General features: G+C 45.5%; 1 protein-coding gene across 7 annotated transcripts in view; it reads right to left on the reverse strand.

The window, feature by feature from the left end:
• LOC147748470 (dedicator of cytokinesis protein 7-like) overlaps nt 1–25,722 on the reverse strand; it is a 476,862-nt gene that overhangs the window by 122,851 nt on the left and 328,289 nt on the right. For all 7 annotated transcript variants that reach the window (XM_086962164.1, XM_086962156.1, XM_086962145.1 and 4 more), the window contains one exon: nt 12,486–12,612. In XM_086962164.1, coding sequence (XP_086818290.1) covers nt 12,486–12,612 — 127 coding nt within the window. The remainder of the gene's footprint in view (nt 1–12,485; nt 12,613–25,722) is intronic.

Genomic DNA, 25,722 nt, shown 5'->3' on the forward strand with positions numbered 1-25,722 from the left:
GGTTGGGAGGTACTGTTGCGTGTTTATGTAGGTTCCTGATCGATACTGTGACCTTATGCCCCTATTCGGCTATAAATCCATTTATTCCCTATATTGGCATAACCGTTCAAGTGCGATTTTCCGAAAAGTCATCTCTGGCCTCACACGAACAAAGCCACATTCCAGCATAGTTCCCTCGGCCACTTCCTTTGCGACCAATTAGTGCAATGACAGAGCAGTAGTCACTATCTGATATTCCTAGATAACACTCCGAGTTCTTCAACAAGATAAAAACTCAGCAAACCTGGAAATCCCCGCTTGCTATGTTTTGATTAGTAATAGAACTCTAATGAGCAACTGATAACTATCACTTCCTAGTGACATCTTTAATTGACGTCTTATGTCCAGCAAACTTGCGTCAAACCCGGCACCTGTCAGGTATAAATATTACCAACGTTGCCTTAAGCAATTGCCTGCTGTACGAGCTACTGCAGCCAGCTGCCTGCACGACCCCGTGTTGTTAAATCTAGCACTCTGTCGCTGCAGCCTGCTATCCTGTGGTGGTTAAGCTGCTGATACCATTATCGCCGCTAAAGCGCGACCTATGGTGCAGTACGCTTAAGGAGCTGAACAGCCGTCCCCCTGCGAAGACATCCAGCAGATTCCAGCTGCCCGCGGACGCTGTCCCCCCTCCTTCCTCGACGCGCTGAAGAGAAGCCGCTGCCTTTCTCGTGCAGAGAAATCCAGTCCCGGCGCTTCCGGTTTACCCTCGCGGGTGACTGGGATATCGAGAGAGACCCCTGAAGGAGATACCAATCCTCCATCATTCTATTCAGAGGTATAGTGTTGACTAAACCCTTAGACGAGAATTCTTGAAACAAACCTTGGCAAAACCAACTTAACTTAAAGCTACTTACTTACTCCCCTTTCACGTGTTAGGCTTAGGTCAGGCACACTGGGGTAGGCTTAGTTAGAAGCACCAGTTGAGTAGGTTAGCCTAATGTATATATGACTGTATATATGTTTTATTACTTTTAAGCCATTGTATGGCTAAGAAACCATATCAATGCTTTTACAGTTCTATTTCGCAATACTTATCTTACTGTACGTACTTTTTATAATAACAATTATTGCAATTGTGGCAATACATTTCTCTTGTACGAGAAGAAAGACTGTTCAATAAATGTTAACCCTTTATTGACTAACGCCCGTCTCTCTATTCTCTACATCTCGTGAAAGTAAACTGCACTAGACTGACTGAGTGAAATACAGGTCTATTGTTTCACACGACCCTAGAGATTGACTCTTGATCTGAGGAGCAAAGTTGTCATGTTGCACGGTTGTTGGAAAGCTGAATCCCTTCTTGTCTGTGCCAAGGAAGCTGATCACTTCCTATGCAGAGAAGAAAGTTTCCAGTGACCTCTGAGCTAGTTGGTAACACAACCCAATTAAGTTTAGCATAGTCAGTGGAGGCCTGGAATATCCGCAGTTCCACGTCGATACTACTGTTTATGTTATTCCAATGCGCAGGGCCTAGTGGGAAACTAGGAACTACACTACATGGCGCCCAACGTTTGGTAAGGCGATAAACTAACGCAAGACTTGTAGAGTAACTCAGTCGTGCATATTTCACACCCCTTTCTCCCGTAAATACTCCAATAGACGTCTGGAGTGGGTGAAAGGTTAAAATCCGCCCGACCTTAGTAGGAAGAGATTCCTATGTAAAGCTCTGGTTTATTCAACGTTGAAGGATACAGTGTTCCAAAATATTGTGCACCTAATCTTTGTCTCCTTGGAGACCTACTCTGCAAAACCTGCATTTATACAATGTCAGTAGAAAATAACGGAACCACTGGGGGCGCAGCAGATGCGACTCAGCAAGGTCCCGAATACACAGACCCGGATGCAATAATCATCCCGGCACATTTAAGAAAATCTATAACTTCAAAACTTATAGAAAACGGACTGACACCTCAAGGTGGTACGGTCGTCTTCGTGATAGAGGCTCACGAGTATCGGCAGACAGAGGTATTCTATTCATGGATAAACTTTCCAGCGGTAAACGCTATAACAAAAGAGTTTCACTATTACAAAATAGAGAAACCTCCGGAAGAGTACGCTCCTTTCGAGGAGATTGAAATTCCACTTAAATTTCAAGAGCACCTGCTCTGGTTTAATGGCGCCCTAAAACACAATGATCACATAACTAGGCTCGGTCCACTAGGTAGACCAGGAGCCACGTGGCCGGTTCTAGCCAGCTACACACCACATCCTGACATTGTAAAAATGTCTAGAGAAGAGCTGTTAGTACAGCTAAAAACATTAATAAAAATACATAGGCAATTAGTCCAATATGTAATGCGGACCGCAACAGTCCAGCCAGCTGTTAATATACCACAGCTGACCCCTCATCAGGGGAACACAAATAAAATTACACCACAGAACATACAGTCATGTCTTGGTAAAACACCCGTAAAACGGGAACAAATTCCTTTCTGGTTAGCACAGAAAATCACTCAAATAGAGGCAGTATTTCCTGATACTACCCCTATTGAGAATCACAGAATCTTGACCATCTGCCTTCCTATGGGAATCGCACCACACGTGGAGGACTGTGACACTTGGGGTACAGTCTTTGCTTCCATTTACACAAAAACACACGGTGTTCCGTCTATGGCGGTAATACCAGAAGTGCTAAAACAGATTCAAAATGAATTCGGTCCAGAGCCCGCTTTAAATCTAGGTATGAAATTACTGAAAGATTTCAAGCAGGTCACGGCTATATTATTAGCCAACGTAAAGGGAGAAGCAGCATCTGTGGCGATCCGCCAGAAGTTGAGGGAAACAGATATAAAAGATCCTGTTGAGCTTGCAAAAATCATAGAAAAATGCTATGAAGAATTAGGTAGAGACAGCTTGGGGGGGAAACCAGTAAAGCCCCAACTGCTCGAAAATCCTGAAATATTATTTATTAAAAATAATTCAAATACTCCTAAAAAGAGCTGGGATGGAAATAAACAATCCACGCCCAAGGAAAAAGTTTTCCAGTCCAGAGGAAGGTCTCCTCGACGGAGGGAAAGAACTCCGACTCGAGAACGCCAGTCTCCCCAGAGGGAGCCCTCTGAGAAAAGATATAACCTTAGAAATAGGGATAATCTGAAAAAACCTGATAGATATCAAAGTATTGATACACGTCCCTCTTGATCTCTTCCACAGAATTCGGAAAGAAGAGGACGGTCAGACCCAGGAGAGCACACCAAGTCCAAAGACAAGGAACCTGCTCAAAATAAGAAATCTCAATTTCAGAAAAAGAAGGTAGCCAGTATTAGAGTAATCAACCATGCCGAGAATACTGAGGACACAGTTGAAAAACGGGGAGTGGGCATTGACAATGTTGGACAGTGCAGCAGAAATCAGTATAGCGCGCAAGATCTTGATGAGTCATCTGGAGACAGTGGACACGAATGAATACATTCAAGTTGAAACTGCCGACGCCAGACTTAGCGAGCCCCATAAAATATACGAAATAACATTGCGTATGGAGGGTGATAAGACTAGGAAAATTAAGGGTCTATTTTGGGATAAGCTCTCAAAAGGCTATGATATTCTGTTAGCTGAAAAAGATTGGCCCTCTGAGTTTGTCAGGGAGTGCCCTCGTGGCGAAGAAGTGATTATGCCAGCCTTCTCGAATCACATACCGATTCACAAAAAATATACATATACAAGGAAATGGGCAGTAGCCCAGGCACCTGCATTGTATAAAAATCATGTAGGATGGGATGAGGATTCACCTCCTCACAAAATCCAACTAAAAAGTGAACCAACTGCCCAACGGCAGTATCCCATAAAGCAAGAAGCTAAAAAACAAGTCAGGGAGATCTTAGATCAACTTGAATACCAGGGGGTGATTGAAACATGCACCTCTCAAATGAACAATCCTTTGTTTCCTGTCTCCAAGCCAGACAATTCATATCGTCTAGTTTTGGACTACAGACATCTTAATACATGTTGCAAAACTTTTGCAGTACAAAACTCGCATAGTGCAGCCCTAATGAATAATATAGTTAGGAAAAAATATAAAACGACATTAGACATTTCTAATGGTTTCTTTTGTCAAAACATTGCACCAGAAAGCAGATATTTGACCGCTTTCTCTGCATTTGGGTCACAGAAAAAATTCTGTCGACTCCCACAGGGGTTCAAGAACAGCCCAGGACTATTCTCAGCTAGGGTAACAGAGTTACTACAAATCTATGATGATGAAGCATTGTCTTACGTAGATGATATTTATCTCACAGACGACGACTTGGATACTCACTTGAAAAGAGTGAACACCATTATACTTGGGTTCGCAGCAGAGGGTTACAAATTCAACTTTAAAAAGTCCCGAATTGCCCATCTGACAGTACTATTTTTAGGGTACGAATTATCAAGTGAAGGGAAAAGCCTAGCGGACAACTTCTTAGAGAAGTGCGCTGTACTCCAAGCTCCAAAAACGCTGAAGAATTTACAATCAATACTAGGTTTTCTGAATTTCGGAAGAACTTACATTCTAAATTACGCAGAGAGGGTTAAACCTCTCTACGAACTAATTAAACCTGATTTTAAACAAATCAATTGGACTCAAAAACACACAGAAATTTTGAGATCAATGCAAACAGACATGTTAGCAAAAACAAAATTAGATACACGTGACAACACGATCGATCTTGTAATCCGAGTCATCCCAGGAAGATGCGGATTCACGAACCTGACCTCTAATGAGGGAGAAAAGGTACCTATTTCAATTAAATCTCACTTGTACACACAAGCAGAAAAAGCATTCAGTCACACAGAAAGAACTGTGAAAGCAGTGCAAATCGCATTAGCAAATGAACGAGAACTAGCACACGGCAAACGGATTAATATCCTTACAGCGGAATCCGCCTTCGAGGCGCTATTCAGCCCAGTAAACCTGCCTACAGTGTCACTGGATCCGAAATGGATACAGTGCTTAGATTCTCTAGGAGCGGAAGACGTGAAATACTATTTCGCCCCGCAATTTGAAGAACTGAATGATTTAGAATATGAAGAAGAATATCCTCTGCCAATCGAAATTCTGCCTCTCCCACAATACGCCTGTATAATCTATACAGATAGCTTTGTACAGCATTTCAACGTAGAGAGCAAATCCTACAATGCAGCGTGTGCGATCATTAAAGGTCGTTGGCTGTGCGGTAAATTCAGACCGAAAGTAACAAAAACTGAATCTGTAAGAAACTGTTCGGTTCAAAGAACTGAAATCAGATCTTTAAAGATGGCGCTCGAAAATGCAGAACGTGAATTCCCGACACTTATAGTGTGCGATTCTCATTTTTGCGTCAACTCTTACAACAATAAACTGCAGAGTTGGATCGAAAACGACTACAAAGATGACACAGGTGCCACAATAAAGCATAAATTGCTCTGGAACGAGGTAGCTCTTTTAAGTAAAGAACTACAAAAGACTCACGTGATTCACGCACAGAGTCTTCAACGTGATGGCGTTCACGTTGCAGGGAATTCATTGGCTAATACAGCCAAAGCGGAAGCAACTAAACCGGCTTCCGTAGCCACAAAAAAGCGTACAGATAAGTACATAGACGGGGAAACCATGCTGGCAGTAAAAACGACCGTAAAAGGCGACTGTGCAGCATTACCCGTAAACTATTCACTCAATTATGCATACATAATCGATGCAAACTCCGTTCCTTTTGCTCGAATCCCTGGAGTGGGGGACAGAGTAATTCCAAACATGAACAGGAGAATATTTTTAATAGCAGACGCACACATGGGTTTGGGTCTTAGGCACAGAGAGATCAAGGAATCACTGACTGAATTACAATCAGTATTCTGGTGGCCGGGAATGAGTGTAGAACACCAAATATATGCAAACAACTGTGAAAACTGTAATAGGGATCGCAGTAGGGAACCATGCTACCGGCTACCAGTCAGAAAGAGCGAAACGCTGCCTACACCCCATCCTGCGTCCTATTAACAGTTAAGACGAAAAGCACTTAAAAATGAGGCCTCCAGCGCTCGGCTGACGCTAGAACGGTTATAAAAGATTTGCGAGTCAATATCGGCATATACGCAATTACCACGTTCCATTCTGACCAGGGTCCTGCTTTCAGCTCTCGAGCCTATAGGGAGGCCATGGCCAGCATGGGAATTGGGTTGCGGTATTCTTGTCCGTCATAACCCGGAAGGGAACAGTGTGGTAGAAAGAAAAAACCGTGACATAAAGCAATCTATAACAGCGAAGGTATTAGGTTCAGGCGCTGGGTGGGTCAAACATTTAATAAGTGTCCAGACTAGTCTTAACAACATGCCAAGAAATTCTCTAAAAGGTTTCAGCCCATACGAACTATTGTTCGGAATTAGAATGCGAGTTCAGGACCTCGATAGTCAGATGTCAGTGGTACAAGAAAAAACAACAGACTTTGACATCAAAGATCGTTTGGCTGTTTTACAGGAACTGAATGAAACAAGAAAATCCTTAAGCAACATAAAGTTAAAGCAACAGCCAAGTACCACTGACGAGGCACCACCCGCAACAGACCCAGCAAGGGGTGTCTGGATTCCAAAGATTGGGGATCTAGTCAGAGAAAAGATCGCGGTGAAGAAGGAATTTGGGCCTTCTTACAGAAAAGCAGTACCTGTCTTGGCAGTCACCGGAACAAGATCAGTTGTGCTACCGCCCCTTGCTGGTAAAAAGGAGAACAGAGTCGTGTCTATCGATCTGGTAAAACCACAAGCATGTGGCCTATAATCAACAGTAGGCCCAGTGGACTGCCAAGAAACAACAGAATACCCAAACTTGCAACAATCCAAGAGGTTCAAACTGAAAGACTAATCACATTCGATCAGCCTGCAGTGCACAATGAAGGACTATGCAATAATGCCATGGAACTCGTGCCTCTTGAAACACAGATTGAAACAGTTCGTCAAGAAACAACACCAGTCTACAATGATGTGGCATCAGAAAGTGCTACCGAGAGACAGATTGAAAGAACAATCCCATCAATTGACAGAACTGCCTCTGGTTATTTCATCAACTTCGACAACTTCTCTGAAGATTTAAATGACCCCGAAGTGATGCCAGAAACAAAAAAGGATTCTAAAGAAAATACAACAGGACTCCTTCAACAAATCAAAGAACTATATCTGGATTCACCGTTGATTGAGCATTGGATTATCTCAGGGGTATTCATACTCCTACTATGCCTAATTTTAGTTTTAATTTTAGGGAAGTTTATTACAATTGAATGGACACAGAAAGTCAGAACATCAACCTAGTCTTGAAACCACACAGATCATCCCACGTGAAGAAAAGAGAACTGTCAACAGTAAATGTCACAGCAATTCCAATACCTGGTGGGGTAGTATGGGAGAAAACAGACTATGAGATCTATGGTCCGGTCGAAATCCTGAAGTATCCTCATCAACTAAAGGTTTCCTTAAGTGACTTTGTGACACCAAGTACATTCTCTGATGATTGGGACTTTAACAGTATTAATGACATGATGTCTGATTTAGTAATGTCAGCTAGATTCACAGATCATGATTATTTACAAGGTTCATCTAGTTATGAGCAGTTATTCTGTTACACCCACTATGGGAATCATTACTTGCATAAATCTGCACAGCCTAGAAATGTTTTTATGTATAATCAATGGGAACATTGTTCTACACCACCTAAAAGCAGTTCTAAAGCATTTTTTGAGAAATTCAAATACTTCTCAGGGTTTAACACCAGTGATGCAGAAACGTTTTATTATAAACTGTTAGATAAAACAGGAATGAAAACAATGCTGACAAATTCTAAATTGATATATTCAGAAGCATTTTATGACAAAATGATGACATTTGGTTTTGATTATTGGAAAAATAATATTGAAACGAAAACGATTTGGGGTACAAAAGATTGGCAGGTGCAAGGCATTGAAGCACTATTTAGAACCTGCATGATACCTGAACAAATGTTGTTTTTAAATGACACAATACACCAAACATCTTGTCTTGGCCTAGCTAAGATCAAAGACCTTAAAACACCGTCTATACCAAAGCCGATACCTTAGAATACAACAACAGATATTGAGTTAGACGTGTCACAAATTTTACATTTCAACAGAACAAATCCTGATTGGAAAAAGTGGTTAATCTGGCCTACAGACACAAATAGCTGTCAAGATAGATTCCTGAATAAAACACAGGGGTTAAAAATGACCAGATTAGACCCTAGATACTCCCAGAGACAACATCCAGGGATTATAACAACATACAGTGTAGGGAAACTCTGCCTTGAATGGCTAACTACATCCACGCTGGCTGAAATTAAGCAACACTTGTCTTTATTAAAAGATGGTGCTGATTTGCGCGATTTCATTCTTGGACCACGCAAACAGCATCAAAAGCGTTTCATAGCGACCAGTATCTATGCTGCTTACAACGAGGCTTGGAAAGTAAAGCAAATTGAAACTGCTGAAAAAATACGAGAAATTGATCGTATTAATTTGGAGAAATCACTTTCTGTGGCAGACAATGGGTTAACGACTCTGTCTTCCAGAATATATTCTTTGGACAATATTGTATCCTCTGCCTTTGATGTGATAGACAGAGATTTGCTAATGTTACAACATGGCCAGTCTCAATTACGCTCTATTATAGAATTAGGCTGGACGCTGCAAAATCTTCGTTCAGGCTATGTGCCTTGGCGTTTAATCAACACGACGTCATTATTTTCCAGTTTTAACCTTACTGATAAACAGATCAGTTTGGCACAGAAAGGAGCAGACTATACAATCCTGAGCATCGAAAAACTCGAGAGATTACCATTGACAATGTCAGAGAGTCCGGTCATTGAATGGATAATACACGGAATTATCACAATTCCGATAACAACTTTCCGATTTAAAAAGTGCCTTGAGTACATACCTGCTGGCCAATATGAACAATTGGGTAAAGGATATGTAAAATCCGAATGGAAATTACCATACACTCATTCTTGCTATAGTGACAGTGACAAAAATGTATTTCTTAGTGGTGAAAATTGTAAACATTCACTAAGCGGTATACTTTTGTGTCAGGGTATTAATTTACACGGAGCATGTGATGGAAATTCAAACAACCTTTCATGCCACCAGCTAGTCACACCTGCAACTCAGATAGAGCCCTTCTTTATTTAACTCGCAAACGGGAGTTACATTCTTAGAACGGATCACAGATGTTGTGGCCTCACGCCAGGGAAAAGTTATCTAATAGAAGTCACGTCCATGGTCAAATGTTGTATGCAAGCATTGTTCCCGAGTGGGCCTCCAGACATAGTGACTCCCATCTGGCCTCGTCTGAATCTCTATTCTATACGAATTGATACATTAAGCAAAATGAAATCTGTACTTTTACAGACAACAGTGCCTATAACGTCATCTAAGGAGACGTATGATCTTCTAGTTGCAAGGACAGCTACTGAAATTCATGACCGTTTTTTCAACAAATTGCCCCGTGCATTTCGTAGAAATGTTCAGCCAACTCCTTAACATGTCTAGTGCAACAAGCATCCCAGGCATATTTAAGACAGTCTTTACGGGACTGCTAACACCCTTCCAGGCAATTTTGGGAATCTTTCCTGATTTTGTGCACTCCATTTTTGGCGGCATACCATTATTTTTGGGACTCGTCGCAGGGATTCTATTTTTGACCCTCCTGCTACGTTATGGCAAGCCTCAGCTCAGACATAGCTCCCATGGGAATGGAAGAGACAATCCTAGCAATGCGCTACCGGGACAGGATAACTAACGTCCTCGGATTGGCCAGGCTGAGAGATCTAAACATGACCTGGTTCCTTTCATTCAGACCGATATGGCAAAATTGCATTTTACCTGTGCTACGGTGTATGCTTTGCGGCGATGAATGCGTGTTGGACATCTGTCTTTCACTTCCATCAGCAGTACCAATGGACGTCGATACTTTGCTCAGTCCAACGGCTCACGCATTGTGTTGTCCCCAGCGGCTACCAATCCTGATGACGGCATTCGTGGAGACTCCTGTGCTACAACCCAGTGGTAACAGTGGAGCGAGTGACAAAAGCAACATCATCCAGGTACAACGTTCTGTGAGCATTGCTGGTCCTGCCTTCGATGACAGCAATCATTCTCACACCTGCCAAGTTACAGCGCTATCTAATTTGGTTGAACTATCAGCTGAATTTGTAGACCAATTCTTTGAGAGCCTGTCTGATACGATGTTCTCACCCATAGAGAAACAATAACTTGGAGAAACTTTCCGACACACAGTGTTCCCATGAACTCTGAATTCGGCCTTCAGTTTTGATCAACAAAAACTGCCAAGAGCTTTGGAAATCTATTTTCTTTGAATTGGACATTTTTTTAATATTGACCCTTTTTTGGCACGAACAATTCTTTGCTTAACGTAAAAACTATTCTTAGAGAACAGAAGCTTCACACTTCTATTTCTAGACACATCTAGAGACATAACAACATTACACCAGCCTCTAGCACACATGTTATTACAATGCATTTTTATGTGATGATTTATCTCGCCTTTCTTCTGTCAGAGATACTTCATGTGTAATTCCTTTTGCATAATTGTTAATTGATTTCATATGCAATAATTTTTTGAATGATTACTATGCTTTAAAAAACGTACAGTACCTAAAATTCATGTATTACAAGTACGCCTATTTCGAATGCATTTATGTATTTTGGGGTGGGCAATGTTACACATGCATCTAATTGCTTTAGTTTTAGTAATTTTGATGGACATTAACCCGTGGAGTGGGTGTTGCGTGTTTATCTAGGTTCCTGATCGATACTGTGACCTTATGCCCCTATTCGGCTATAAATCCATTTATTCCCTATATTGGCATAACCGTTTAAGTGCGATTTTCTGAAAAGTCATCTCTGGCCTCACACGAACAGAGCCACATTCCAGCATAGTTCCCTCTGCCACTTCCTTTGCGACCAATAAGTGCAATGACAGAGCAGTAGTCACTATCAGATATTCCTAGATAACACTCCGAGTTCTTCAACAAGATAAAAACTCAGCAAACCTGGAAATCCCCGCTTGCTATGTTTTGATTAGTAATAGAACTCTAATGAGCAACTGATAACTATCACTTCCTAGTGACATCTTTAATTGACATCTTATGTCCAGCAAACTTGCGTCAAACCCGGCACCTGTCAGGTATAAATATTACCAACGTTGCCTTAAGCAATTGCCTGTTGTACGAGCTACTGAAGCCAGCTGCCTGCACGACCCCGTGTTGGTAAATCTAGCACTCTGTCGCTGCAGCCTGCTATCCTGTGGTGGTGAAGCTGCTGATACCATTATCGCCGCTAAAGCGCGACCTATGGTGCAGTACGCTTAAGGAGCTGAACAGCCGTCCCCCTGCAAAGACATCCAGCAGATTCCAGCTGCCCGCGGACGCTGTCCCCCCTCCTTCCTCGACGCGCTGAAGAGAAGCCGCTGCCTTTCTCGTGCAGAGAAATCCAGTCCCGGCACTTCCGGTTTACCCTCGCGGGTGACTGGGATATCGAGAGAGACCCCTGAAGGAGATACCAATCCTCCATCATTCTATTCAGAGGTATGGTGTTGACTAAACCCTTAGACGAGAATTCTTGAAACAAACCTTGGCAAAACCAACTTAACTTAAAGCTACTTACTTACTCCCCTTTCACGTGTTAGGCTTAGGTCAGGCACACTGGGGTAGGCTTAGTTAGAAGCACCAGTTGAGTATGTTAGCCTAATGTATATATGACTGTATATATGTTTTATTACTTTTATGCCATTGTATGGCTAAGAAACCATATCAATGCTTTTACAGTTCTATTTCGCAATACTTATCTTACTGTACGTACTTTTTATAATAACAATTATTGCAATTGTGGCAATACATTTCTCTTGTACGAGAAGAAAGACTGTTCAATAAATGTTAACCCTTTATTGACTAACGCCCGTCTCTCTATTCTCTACATCTCGTGAAAGTAAACTGCACTAGACTGACTGAGTGAAATACATGTCTATTGTTTCACACGACCCTAGAGATTGACTCTTGATCTGAGGAGCAAAGTTGTCATGTTGCACGGTTGTTGGAAAGCTGAATCCCTTCTTGTCTGTGCCAAGGAAGCTGATCACTTCCTATGCAGAGAAGAAAGTTTCCAGTGACCTCTGAGCTAGTTGGTAACACAACCCAATTAAGTTTAGCATAGTCAGTGGAGGCCTGGAATATCCGCAGTTCCACGTCGATACTACTGTTTATGTTATTCCAATGCGCAGGTCCTAGTGGGAAACTAGGAACTACACTACAGTACAGAATTACTGTTGACTTCGCCTTTTGCGCTAGACAAAGCAAATAATGGGGAGAATGACAGGGTGAATGACAGAAAAAGAGACACTGTCAGACATCAGCCTCAGACAGACTGAGCACTAAGCACTCTAATATACTTTAAGACATCATGCACGCTCACCTCTGCTTCGCCGCACCATCTCTTGTCTCGCCCCAATAGTGCCCAGGATTGCTTCCTCCAGTCGGGCCTTCATGTCCAAGGACTTCTTGAAGGTAAGACTGTTAATGCGCTCAAAGGTCTTCTTACCCTGTAGTGCGACAGAGATGCACCACATGAAAAAGAAAGGGAAGTAAAGGTAATAATGATAAAATTAACAAGTTGCCCTTTTAATAAGGCTTAAACTCAGAAACATCTAAATATTCTAACACAATTTTAAATATTCTGGAATTCAAAGGTATGCATTTTATAAAGCCCAGAAGGATGGAAGGCTGGTGTAGCTCAAGTAGGATTCGAATCAGTGATCTAAAAGTTCTGCTTAGACCTCTGCAGTGGCCATCGAGCTAAATTGAGGCTTTTAGGCTTCTGCTATTTGGCAGACCATCTCAATGGGTGGCAGGGAGAGACAGTTACACCTTGCTGGCAGGGGCAGCATACAGTCACATGCATATAGTGTGTTCCTCCCCTTTTCCCTGGGATGAACATGCTTTCCTATTTGCTTCATAGAAGAGATTTCCCAAAAACACCACACATGTCCACCACTAACAAACCATTCCTGAAATCTTAAACTGTCTTGCCAATCTGACGGCGGAGATATACTTTGCTGAGGCTCATGCTCCAGAATATACAGAGCAGGCCTTCTCGCAGAATCTTGTTAGCCCACCTTTCCAAACAGCACTCCAGAAGCTATTTTCCAAAACTACCTTTAATAGGTGAGCAGAGCATTTCTCAATAAAGTACTTCCTGGGTATCATAGTTGGGAATGATCTGCATCTTTAAGTTCGGGCACAGAGATAGACTATAATAGAGACAAACACAAGCACTGCTTAGAGCCTAGATACTCTATTGCCACTAGTACAACATGGAAAGATTTAGGAATAATCAGATTACACACATCTAAGATGAGCAAAAACAAAACAACTCACCCACAGCACACGTGAATGTGGGAAACCTGTAACTAAATGTGCAGTGTTAGCTCCCTGCAATTATAGTATTGGGGAAAACAGTGGCTGTTTCTTTCACAAGTGGATCGAATGTGTCATGGTGGCACACAATTCTGCACTTCGGCTTATCATAGCTACATATTTTACTTAAAAATAAGCAAGAAGGGGGCGTGGCCAAGATGGCGACTGATCCGACGTTGACTTCAGAGGCTCCTTGCCGCGGGCCCTCACCCCTAGCCATTACACGAGCCTAGTACCCAGTTGTGCGCTGAGAACAGCGGCACAGCTTGTGGGGGTGAGGCGGTGTCAACGTGAGAGGTTTTGTGAGCCGGGGAACCCTGGAACGACCCAGTTGGTGACTTGGCGCTCTCCAGGGAAATGGCACCCAGGTGGTGACACGACGAAGAAGGAGACCGAAGCCTAGGATCGGCTCCTGAGCCAAGAAGGAGACACGGAGCCTGTGGCAGACTCCCACAGCGGCCCCCCTGCAAGCCGTGAGTGAAGCCTGCGGGGCAGGGGAGTGAACAGCAGCCACTGGGAGCGACGCACTCGGGAGCTGAGAGGCCCAGCTGCGCGAAAATCGAAAGCGCTGCTTCTAGGCCTACAGGAGACCCCGCTAGGCCATCAGCGGGCCTGATCCAGAGAACCCACATAGCTGTCTCCCGGCAAGCTCTAGAGAAGGTGACGCCCGATAATTGACCAGCGGAGAGGAGACACACACCCACTGGTGCATCGGCTGAGGGGGGTGACTAGGCCGGGCCCCGAGGCGCCGTGCAAAGGTAGCCGACCAGGGGCACAGCTAGCGCGGCAGTGCAAAACTCTGTGCCGTGGTTGTGAGGCCTACACCAGACGAGGCTCCCCTGCGCTGTCACTGACAGTACGAAGAAGTCAGCACCTAGGCTTGGTGAAGCCCGCCGCTGAATTGAAATTACAGGCCGCCCACCCCCACAGTTCGACAGAACAGGTCTACCCACTGAGGCGCACTAACCAGCGACGGGGCAGATGACACCCTAAGCGCGGACATACCTAGACCACACGACGAGGCCTACTCCAGGGTGGGATATCGCTTGAGACCCGCAGCCACCCGTAACAGCCACCCACTCTTGCCCCACACAAATGTCCAACGAGCCGCCCAGGATCGCTCGGCTCGCACAGGGAGAACTACCGGAGCCACATATTGCATGACACTCCCCACTGCTATCCCATTACGATCCCTCCTCTGTCACGTTGGGGCCCCCCAAGCATGATACCACTGCATAACCACGTCGTGGGAGCCCGAGTGTTCTCTGATGCATAACGGCAGACCTAAAGTAGAGACAACGCGCACAGCTACCCAGGACGTGACCAAGCACTTGCCACAGCTGGGAGCGAGAGGGGTACCTCCGAGCAGTGACTGCGGTGGGGCCTCTGGCTATCCTCCTCCCATCACAGCTGGGAGAAGCATCGGCAGCACTCTCACGGACCGGGAACGGAGTTCCGGGGCGAGCGTCATGGGACCTCACCATGGCCACTATGAGGAAAAAAGGAGAGAGTTCCCTAAAGGACATGCTGGCTAAAGGTTCCACAGTAGGGGATAAAGGGGGCCTCACCACTCCAGCCTCTAAGCCATCAACTGGACAGGATGACGGGGAAGTGCCTATCACCCGGGCATTCCTAGAAACACTATTCAACACTCTCTGCGAGGACTTTAAGACACTCAAACAGGCGGTAGCAGGGAAGGTTAGAGAAATACGCCGGGTCGTGGACCAACTAGGAGACCGTGTGGCAGCCATAGAGAATGGCGAAATCTCCAAAAATGAAGAAGTAGAACACCTACAGCAGGAAACCATCCGCCTCAAAGATCAACAAGTGGACCTACAGGCACACACAGAGGACCTCGAAAACAGGTCACGACGTAACAACATCCGCGTTCGAGGGGTCCCACTGAAGGAGGAAGGGACAGAAATTGCCGGATATCTCCAAGGCCTTTTCAGGGAGATTCTGGGTGTCAGCCCAAAATTCGATGTCCGCATTGACCGAGCCCACAGGGTGGGACTGGGGAGAAGAGCACCGGCCCCCCCGCCAGACATTCTGGCCTTCCCACTGGACTTCCCACTGAAGGAGCGCATACTACAGGAGGCTCGACTGAAACAACCCCTTATCTATCAAGGACACACCATAGCTCTTTTCCAGGACCTAGCCTTCATCACCTTGCAGAAACAGAAAGCGTTCAGGGAAGTAAGCACCTTTTTGAAGAACAACGGAGTGTCGTACTCCTGGGGGCATCCCTTTTGTCTGATTTTCAAATGGAATGGCAAACTGCATCATTTACGCTCCCTCCAAGAGACATAGGCCTAACACAGCATAGTCCTGAGTCTTACCCTGGACCCTCACAACAATCTTTGGGGGGCGGATGGCAGAGAGTGGGCCGTAGACGCTCGCCCACAGTAGACACAAAACCGGACCGTCCAACCATGAAACACAAAAAGGCATCAGCCCTAGCAGCGGTATCGCGGGACTCTTCCACGCCAGAGACTCTCTAATTTGTTCATGGGAACTTTAAAAAGCATTGTAGTATAGCTGGCTGTGGGCGGGGGGCCCGGGTCGTCTGGGTTACACAAGTACCCTGCTCTTTCCTTACCATATGCCCGCAGCCTTGGAGGATGGGTATTGGACATTGATGGACAGGTGAGAATGTTTTGTTGGGATTAGGGCGGGGTGGGGGGGGGGGGGGAGAGTTGCGGGGATGGTTGAGGCTTCGTGGGAGGGAGGGCGGAGGAACCGGTGTGCTGCCAAAGATGGGACATAGCGAGACATAAGGTTTGCGATGGGAGGCTGGCACGGCTTAGAGACTATGACATGAAATTCAGAGACATAGATACCCGCTGCCAAGTCGACCTATACTCATGAAAATTCCACGTCGACTCCTACTGTCCAGGTCATCTCCCTTAATGTGAAGGGGTTGAACAATCCCATCAAGAGGCGTGCGATCTTATCTTACTTAGAGAATTATGGGGCCTCGATATGTCTCTTTCAAGAAACACATCTGCTGTCCAAAGATTGCCATAGAATGAGATCTGGGCATTCCCCCACCAATTCTACTCCTCTACTACAGATAAGAAAGGGGGGTGGCTATACTGTTAGCTAGACATTTTCAAGGCAAAGTGGGCGATAGAGTAGCACAGATAAAGGGCTATGGATGGGAGATATCCCTGTCATAATAGGGTCCCTATACGCCCCCAACTGTGGTCAAGAGGCCTTTCTTAAAGACGCCCTGTCAGAGGTCCTTAGCCCACAAGACAGGCAGATTTTAATAGGCATCGACCTCAACCTGGTCAGGTCAGGCCACCGCTATGGTTCTACTGGGGCAATATCGAGGGCAGGGAGGAGCTGGTTGCGGAGTAGGGGAAAGGTGGATCTCTGGCGAGAGGCTCACCCTCAGAGCACCCAGTATTCCTTCTACTCTCAGGTGCACTACACTTACGCCCGACTAGACCATTTTATTGGATCATCCGAAATTAACACCCTGGTCTACACAGTAGACATCGCCCCAGCTGCCTTATCTGATCATGACGCTGTGACAGTGACTATTGATATATACCCACTAAGTAGACCAAAAGGGAGGTGGCGACTTCAGGAGTCCTTATTACAACGGACCGAGGTATCCCAGCAGATACATAAATGTATCACTGACTATCTCAAGACCAACGACAACACTGACACACCTTTGACAGCGGTGTGGGGAGCCTTTAAAGTGATGGTGAGGGGAGAATTGATAGCTATCTCCGCTGCCGTAAGGAGAAACGGGAAGCGTTAGCGGCTAAAGTAGTGGAACTGGATAGAGTACACAGCCGGACTGGGGCCCCTAGAATTTGGCGGTAACTGAAAGCGGCCAGGGGGCAGCTAGCAAGCCTCGACTTGGACAGAGCGGAATATGCCGCCCTACGGCTCAAACATTCGTACTATATAGGAGGGGACAAAACGGGGCAGCTCCTAGTGAGTAAGCTCGGGGCCCGGGCCCAACGCTCCAAAATCGCAGCCCTCCAGACCACAGAAGGAGAGAAGGTTGAAAGTGACGAGCGGATAGCAGAGGTCCTAAGTGACTTCTACGCATCACTATATAATAAAGACTCTCAAATTGACAGCGCTGGGGAGGCCTATCTCAGACAGGCGACGATAGCTATCAACGCGGCAGGAGCCGCAGCTCTAGACGCGCCTATCAGAGTCAATGAAATAATCAGTGCCTTTTCCAGCCTTAAACTTCTGAAATCACCTGGGCCAGATGGCTTTTCGGACGGTTTTTATAAAACCTTTTGCCCACTTCTAGTTCTGATCTCAACTCACCTTTTTAACTCCTTTCAAGACCCTGGCTCCATCCCCTCGGATATGTTTGAGGCAGACATAATTGTCATACACAAACCCAGGAAAGATGCCACTCAATGCGTTGCATATCGGCCAATTTCCTTACTCAATTTGGATCTGAAACTCTTTACAGGGGTCCCCGCGGCTAGATTAGGCCTGTGCTTCTCTGGTGTTATTAAACCAGACCAGTCGGGTTTCATACCCAACAGGCAAAGCAGCGACACCACCAAACATCTGATGCATTTAATAGACAAAGCCCATTACACTGGAATGGATGCCTCACTGCTAAGCAGAAAAAGCATTCGACAGATTGGATTGGGGTTTTCTGGACAAGACGTTAGAACACTTTGGCATAGGGAACCGCTCTCGGACCTGGGTCGCAAGTTGTTATGATCAACCTAGGGCGACTATACGCATTAACGGAACCAGCTCACGGCCGTTCGCCATCAGACGGGGCGTGCAACAGGGGTGCCCTCTATCGCCCCTCCTCTTCGCGCTCTACGTCGAGCCCCTAGCGCAGAGGATACGGGACAACCCCAATATCTTGGGTATCCCTTTTGGTGGGGAACAATATACCATTAGTTTATACGCGGATGACATCTTAGTGACCCTCGGCACGCCCAAGCGATCGGTACTGGCATTTCTGCGGGAGCTGATGGAATTTGGGAAAGTTTCTGGCTTCAAAATCAATATGGGGAAATCAATGCTCCTGCCCCTGGATCTTAACGAGAGCGCACCCAAAGGCATATCTCAGGACTTTGGGGAACTACGACATAAAACCGCGATCCCTTATTTGGGGATAGTCTTGGCCCCTTCCACTGAACAGACGGTCGCGCAGAACCACACCAATCTAACCTCCCAAATACTACGAGACCTACGTCGATGGCAGAAACAACCCCTGTCGCTGCTAGGCCATATCGCTGCAGTAAAGATGTCCATTTTGCCCACAATATTATACATTTTCCAGACGATACTGGTTGGGCCTCCTAGGAGTTACATCTCTAAACTGCAAAATCAGATACAACACTTCATATGGGCCGGGAAACTGCCCCGGATACGCAGAGACCTACCGACCTCCAGAAGAGGGAAGATTAGGGATTCACAACTTTTTGAGCTACTATCGAGCTGCACAACTTCGCTATCAAGTGGAATGGCGTAGACCTGAGTCCGGGAAAAGATGGCTTTTTCAAGACAGGGCAATGTCGCGACTATCCCTCTGGAAAATACCCTTCTTGAAACGGCCTTACAGACCGGCATACCTAAATAAATCTCCAATCACCCGCTCGGTGATGAAAGCATGGGACACAGTAGCAACTAAACGAGGGCCTACTTCCTTTCCCTCGCCCCTCACGCCTCTGTTTGACAACCCAGAGTTTCTACCAGGGCTTGCGGAGCGAGCGTTCCCACAATGGCGGTCCTCGACTTGCAAGTTCACAGGACACTTATTTGACCTTGAAGGGTTTCTCGATTTCTCTGGCCTGTCGCACTGGTATGATGTTAAAGATCCGAAACGGTTCCGATATTTCCAACTCCGTCATTGATTGTTGCAGCAGGAGGTGCGCCCCCTAGTCGATTCTAAAACTTTATTCGATTAAAAAAAGAATCATAAAAGCACATAAAAAAAGATTTATAACAATTGCAGTCCTTAAAATTATATTCTGGTACAGTTATCAAGGAGAAGGAAAGACAGGTTTAAAAATAGGCGTAGAGGGAAATCAATGCATATCCATGTAACAGTAAACAACAAATGTATGTTAAAAAACCATGCTTTTCCTTGCGGCCATTGATTTGAGAATGTAGGTGGCCGTAAAAAAACATATATCTGGCTCTTCTAAAGAGAACAACAGGCTCATATTAGATTTTATAGTTGTTACTGCATTTTTTTTAAACAGTGGTTTAAGATAAGTAATGCGGTAGTACAGGTATAAATCACAGATAAATAAAAAGTGCGTAGTGCTCTGTTTCGTGACCCCATCACAGGGGCATGGGGCAGAAGGATTTTTTTTATACAGGGGAACGCCCCCAAATGGTGTACAATTCCCAGTCTTAACCCAGTGAGAACAAACCAATGGGATGGTTTAGTGACTACCATTAGATATTTTTGATATCCAGTAGTGACTACATTAGAGTAATAGTACTGGGGGACTGTTAACTGAATGTTAGCATCTCTACGTACTTGAGCTTTCTTCCCCAGATAAATATACTTGATCTCTTTCTTGGGAATATTGATTACGCTTCTGGGTTAGCCATAATATTCACGCTAAAAATATCCCTAAAAGTTGTTGCCACATAGTTAATCCATGGGATCAATGAGCTTTTATCCATGCAAAGTCAGTCACTGATGATACTTCTAGTAAAAACCAATTTCTTCCTTCAACCATATCGCTCTCCATACCATCAGGGGTCTTAGCCCAATTAAATCTGTCAGATATTCCAACCCCACTTCGTGGTGTACTATCTCAGTAGAGGCTGACATAGGTAAGCAAAGTAGTTTTAAAAAATATATATTTTCTTCAACTTGCAAATCCCCATGGTGGCAATACCCCCAGACACCAGATCCATAAAGTGCGATTGAGACGCATCTTTGACGATATATAGACATCATGTCATGGATACGGCGATCCCCCAACTTGCTAGCAAATTTTTAAAACTCCAAAGGCACTTTTGGCCATCTTGGCTCTAACATTAGTTATCTCCTGCGACCGCATACCACTACTGCTAAAAGTTATTCCTAAATAGCAAAATCTTTCTGCAACTTGTATTTTTTGGTTCTCAATATAGAAGGGTCTCAACTTCTTCATTTTTTGGCCACGACATGATAAATGTTTTAGTATTATTAATCTTCAGATTCCTTCCCCTAATAAAACCTGAAAACCTATCCATTAATCTCTGCAAGCCAAGGGGAGTTCATGATAAAAGCACCGCATCATCTGCGTAAAGCAGCACGGGGATGGCTTGACCCTCGGCTTGCGGGGCATCAGAATTAACCAATTTGAGCTCTGCATCAATGGCATTAATAAAAAGGGAAAAAAGGAGGGGTGCAAGGACACAGCCTTGCCTTATGCCTAAATTGACCTTGATTTTTTCAGTACATTCCCCTGCTTGAACATACCGTATACGGGCAGATAATTTAGTATAAAGTCTGGCCAAGAAATAAATAATCGCTGCAGGGGCACCTAGTTCTAATAACATTGTCCATAATAGGGAATGATCAACTAAATTAAACGCGCTACTTAAATCTGCGAAGCAGAGGAAAAGCGTACCCTGCTTCGCGCGCATAAATTTCCCTATTATGAGGTCCAAGTTAATGCACTGTTCGATGGTCCCAAGTCCCTTCCGGAACCCAAATTGTGACTGCGCGAGGATGCCATTGTTCCCGGCCCACTCTTCTAGCCTAAGCAGCAGCACCCTACTCATGGTTTTCAGGGATGAGTCTAAAAGGGAAATAGGTCGATAGTTTTTTGCATCTGACCTATTTCCCTTTTTAGTAGAATGCTAACTGCCTACGAGAAATGGCTCCTGTCCAAGCACTCGGACCGCAAAATGATTTCCGAACTCTATCAACTAGAACGCCCCCCAGCTCCAACGGGGCATTCGGCCTGGCAGCGACGGTGGGAGAAAGAATCGGGCAGAAGCCTCTCCCCAAAACAATGGCAACAGGTCAACTATAGGGCGAACCACACCGCCAAGAACACAGCAAGTCGAGAGGCAGCAGTTAAGGTGGCCGTTTACTGGTACCGGACTCCAGTCCGATTGAATAGCGGCAACCCTGATCGTAGTTCAACACGCTGGAGAGGCTGCGACTAAGAGGGAACACTAACACACATACTATGGGAGGGCAGGAAGGTGACAGGATACTGGACGGCGTTCCTCAATGGCATAGACACACACTTAGACACCAAAATACCTTGCTTTTCTGTGTACACACTCCTGGGGCTTCCAAACACTCTTACGGTTCCACTGAAATCAATACGAGGGAGACATATGAGACTGGCAATAGGAGCAGCGGTTCATCGCATCTTGTCTTTTGGGGGCACACAGACCCGCCCAACACACATGTGTTGGTTACATAAGCTGTGGTACAGCATTGGTATGGAACGTCTGCAAGCTAATCGTACACACTCAACAGCCTCCTTCCACACTATCTGTGCCTTATACTATCTCTGCTAGCACTAGATAATGAAGTCACATGTCCAAAATACCTTCGCCTGCTCCGACTCACCGATACACCACAGACAACAGAGGTCTCTTGAAAGATGGGACATCTCCACCTTTGATGCACGCGCTTGCTCTGATTCCGACATGGCACACCGGTTCCGGGGGGAGAGGGGTAGCTTGCACAGAACCGAGAATTTGGGGCTGGATCCGGGGAGGAGAAGGGATCCGATTAAACACAAAAGGGCAGATGTGGGATCCATAATGTGTATTTCTAACTGCTTGGAAATCAATAAAACAAAGTTAAACAAAAAAACCAAACAAGCAAGAATAAGAGTTTTGTATCCAATTACAGGAACACACAGCTCCAGACTGGCTGGCAGGCTGGTCCTCCATTCAGGCACTTGGGGCAGGAAGTCAGTAATAGCAATGAGTGATTGTTGGAAGCTAAATCTTTATATAGTGGACCAAAACTGGCTACACTGTGTAGAGTCCAGGCAGACTTTATTGGTTTACAGAGGCAAAAATTATAACACTAAATGCTCTCTTTTGTGGCAGTGTTGGTGAGCAGTTTAGGCTTATCAGAGTGCAGTGCTAAGCATTTGTTGTACTCACAGAGGCAATAAATGAGACACACACTCAGGAATAAAACCTATACCAATTTAGAAAAATAACTTGTGTTTCATATCAATTTTGATACCAAGACCTTCGTTATCGGATAAGTACTTGTTTAAATGTGAATTTTCACAAGTAAATAAACAGTTCACTTAAATGCGTCTTTATGTAGCATTACTTCCCTATGGGAGTAAAGGTATATGTTGCATACAGTTCTTTATTCTCTGTTTCTTGAGGTCTTCTTTGGTCTTAGGGCAGCAGGAGGGCACAGTCTAAAGTACCACCAGCAGATACCTGACCTGGGGGATCCAGGTGCAGAGGTGCTGGTTGGGTTGGTAGCTGTGCACGGTACGCCAGTGGAAAGAAGGGGGGCCACCTAGAAACAGGCTGCAGAGGGGTACACATCCGGAAGCTCCCAACAGGGGGCTCAGGTCACAAGGGTTTAGGGGACAAGAGGGCGCAACCGGTTCGTGGGTATCCATGCTGGGCCGCTCGAGTGCAAAGTAGAAAGGTCAGCTGGGCTCTGTGTGTCCTTGGGAATTGCAGTTGTCGGTTCCGCCGGTTGAGGGTGCAAAATCAGGACAGATGGGCCACTCTAAAGGTGGGCCTCTGTGGTGCTGACGTCCCTCGACAGCAGCTCAGTCTTGGTGCAGTGGGAGTCTGGAAGGACTCTCACGGGCTCGGTTTGCTGCAAGGGGTCTTGTACTAAGTATTGGTCCTGTGCGATTTCGGTTGGATCTGGTGTCCTCTCACTTCGTGGGGGAACTGTGGAGCAGAACTGACCTTCAGGAGCACATGGTCCTCTTCTTGGGAGGCTGCTGTGTTGAGCTGGTTGGGGAGCGGCAACTCAGTAAACCAGACTTTATGTTTTCGGTGCCTGCAGAATGCAGGGGAGTGGCTACTCTACTCCGAGGGAGATTGCTGTCAATTTGCGAATGGCTGGCAGTCTACCGGGGTTCTTGGAAGCAGTTCAGCTGCAGGACGAGTCGCTGGTCATGGCAGTCAAGACTGGTGCAGGCAGGCAGGGTTTGGCACCAGGAGTCCACATCAAGTCTTCAGTTCTCGTGGCTTTTCTTTGTCCTCTCCTTCTGGATCAATCCAATCTAAGTTCCTGGTGTCAGGGGTGCCAATTAAATACTTAATTTAAGGGCATTACGGGGAGCGACAGGTAGTAGCCAATGGGCTACTTACCTTTAGGGTGCCTAAACCCTCTATATGGCCACTTCCTTTGGGAAAGTGGCATAACCATGACCCAGAGAGCATAATACAGTCAAAACTAAGATGGTGGAATTCTAAAATTCGTGTTCACATCAGGTAGTCCACCTTGGAGGTGAAACTATCCTGAGAGGGGAACACACCTCCTGACTAGCTAATTTTCCCACCCGTCCTGGTACCAAATGGGTCCAAGCAGGTGGTGGCATTTCCCCTGCCTGGGGAAGCTTTGGGTCGCATATCAAAGGCAGCAAAGGCCTTCGAAGCGCCCTGCCTTAATATGCTGATCACTTGCCCCTCCTGCTTGGAGGTGGTTACAACACCTCCAGCCGGAGCAGGGATTGTTTCTGCCCTCAGAGATCGCTGGCTTTCACCTGCAGGGGCTCAGAAACCTAACCTGTCTGAGGTGGCAGGCTTGTCTACAATAGTCCACCAGCACACTAGAAGTTGGTAGGCTTTCAGAGGGCACATTTAAGGTGCCCCGTGGGTTCATGTATAAATAAATCCATCACAGGAATAAAGGAGTAGTTTCTGTCCTGTAACTCCAGTTCTGTAGTAGGGGTATCTCTGTTATAGTCATAATCTAGTGAATAGTCCCGCCCATGTGCGTGGACCCCGGAGCAATCAAAAATAATCTCTTAAGGTGTCAAAAAATGTAGAAATTCCACCAAAAATCCACAAACAGCAAAGCCTGTCCAGATTTTCCTTGCTTCAGCAGCAAAAACCCTCTGGAATGATAGAGAGGAAGACATGGACAGACAAGCCCCAGAGGTTGCCATTATGTGGCTCAAAACAGGATACTGTGCCTTTAAGAGAACTTTCCAGAACTTCATAGTATCCCAGAATGCACTGCAGGTCCCTTTTACTTTCAATTCTTTTTGAAGGCGTAACACGCCGGACCTGTAGCATTCCTTACATGAATATCTCTCTCCACCGGGGAGGAGGGCAGGCGCTTATGACTATAACAGAGATACCCCTACTACAGAACTGGAGTTACAGGACAGAAACTACTCCTTCCGTAGTAGGGGATCTCTGTGTATAGTCATAATCTAGTGAATAGAATGGCAAGCCCATCCCCACACCAAAGCGGCGGTGGAGAAACGAGAAATAACACCACTATTGTGCGAACAGATTTCGCAGTGAAGCTTGCCCAACCTGAGCGTCTGCCCTGGCATCAGTGTCCAGGCAGTAATGCTTGGCAAAGGTATGGACCGACTTCCAAGTGGCGGCCTTGCAGATTTCTGCAATTGGAACATTACGGAGCAAAGCCGTCGTGGCAGCTTTGCCCCTGGTGGAATGAGCCTTAGGTTTACCCCCTAAGGTCTTCTTAGCCTTTTGGTAACATAGTTGTATGCAGGACACAATCCACCTAGAGATGGACTGCTTAGAGGTAGCAAGCCCCGTCCTGACTGATCCATAATTGATGAACAACTGGTCTGACCTACGAATATCTTTGGTCTTATCCAGATAAAATTTCAACACCCTCCTAACATCCAGGGAATGTAAAGACCTTTCCGCTGGGGATGAAGGATTCTGAAAAAACGTAGGCAAAGTTATAGTCTGGTTGACATGAAAATCAGAAATAACCTTGGGAAGAAATTTAGGGTGAGTACGCATAACAACCGTAGCAGCATGAAATACAGTATAAGGTTCTTGGCAACACAACGCCTGAATTTCACTCACCCTGCTGGCCGATGTAATGGCCACGAGGAACGCCGCCTTCCAGGACAGGTGCTGCAACGAAGCCTTATGAATAGGTTCAAAAGGCTCCTTCATCAATCTGGACAGCACCACATTCAATTCCCATGAAGGCGAAGGAGGGAATTCTTTCTTCAAGCCTTCCAAGAAATCTTTGATCACAGGGATCTGAGAGAAGGAAGTCTGTGAAGGGCATTTCCTGTAGGCAGTCAATGCAGCAAGATGAACCTTAATGG

Source organism: Lissotriton vulgaris, chromosome 1_1, assembly GCF_964263255.1.
Source record: "Lissotriton vulgaris chromosome 1_1, aLisVul1.2, whole genome shotgun sequence".
Lineage (NCBI taxonomy): Eukaryota > Metazoa > Chordata > Amphibia > Caudata > Salamandridae > Lissotriton > Lissotriton vulgaris.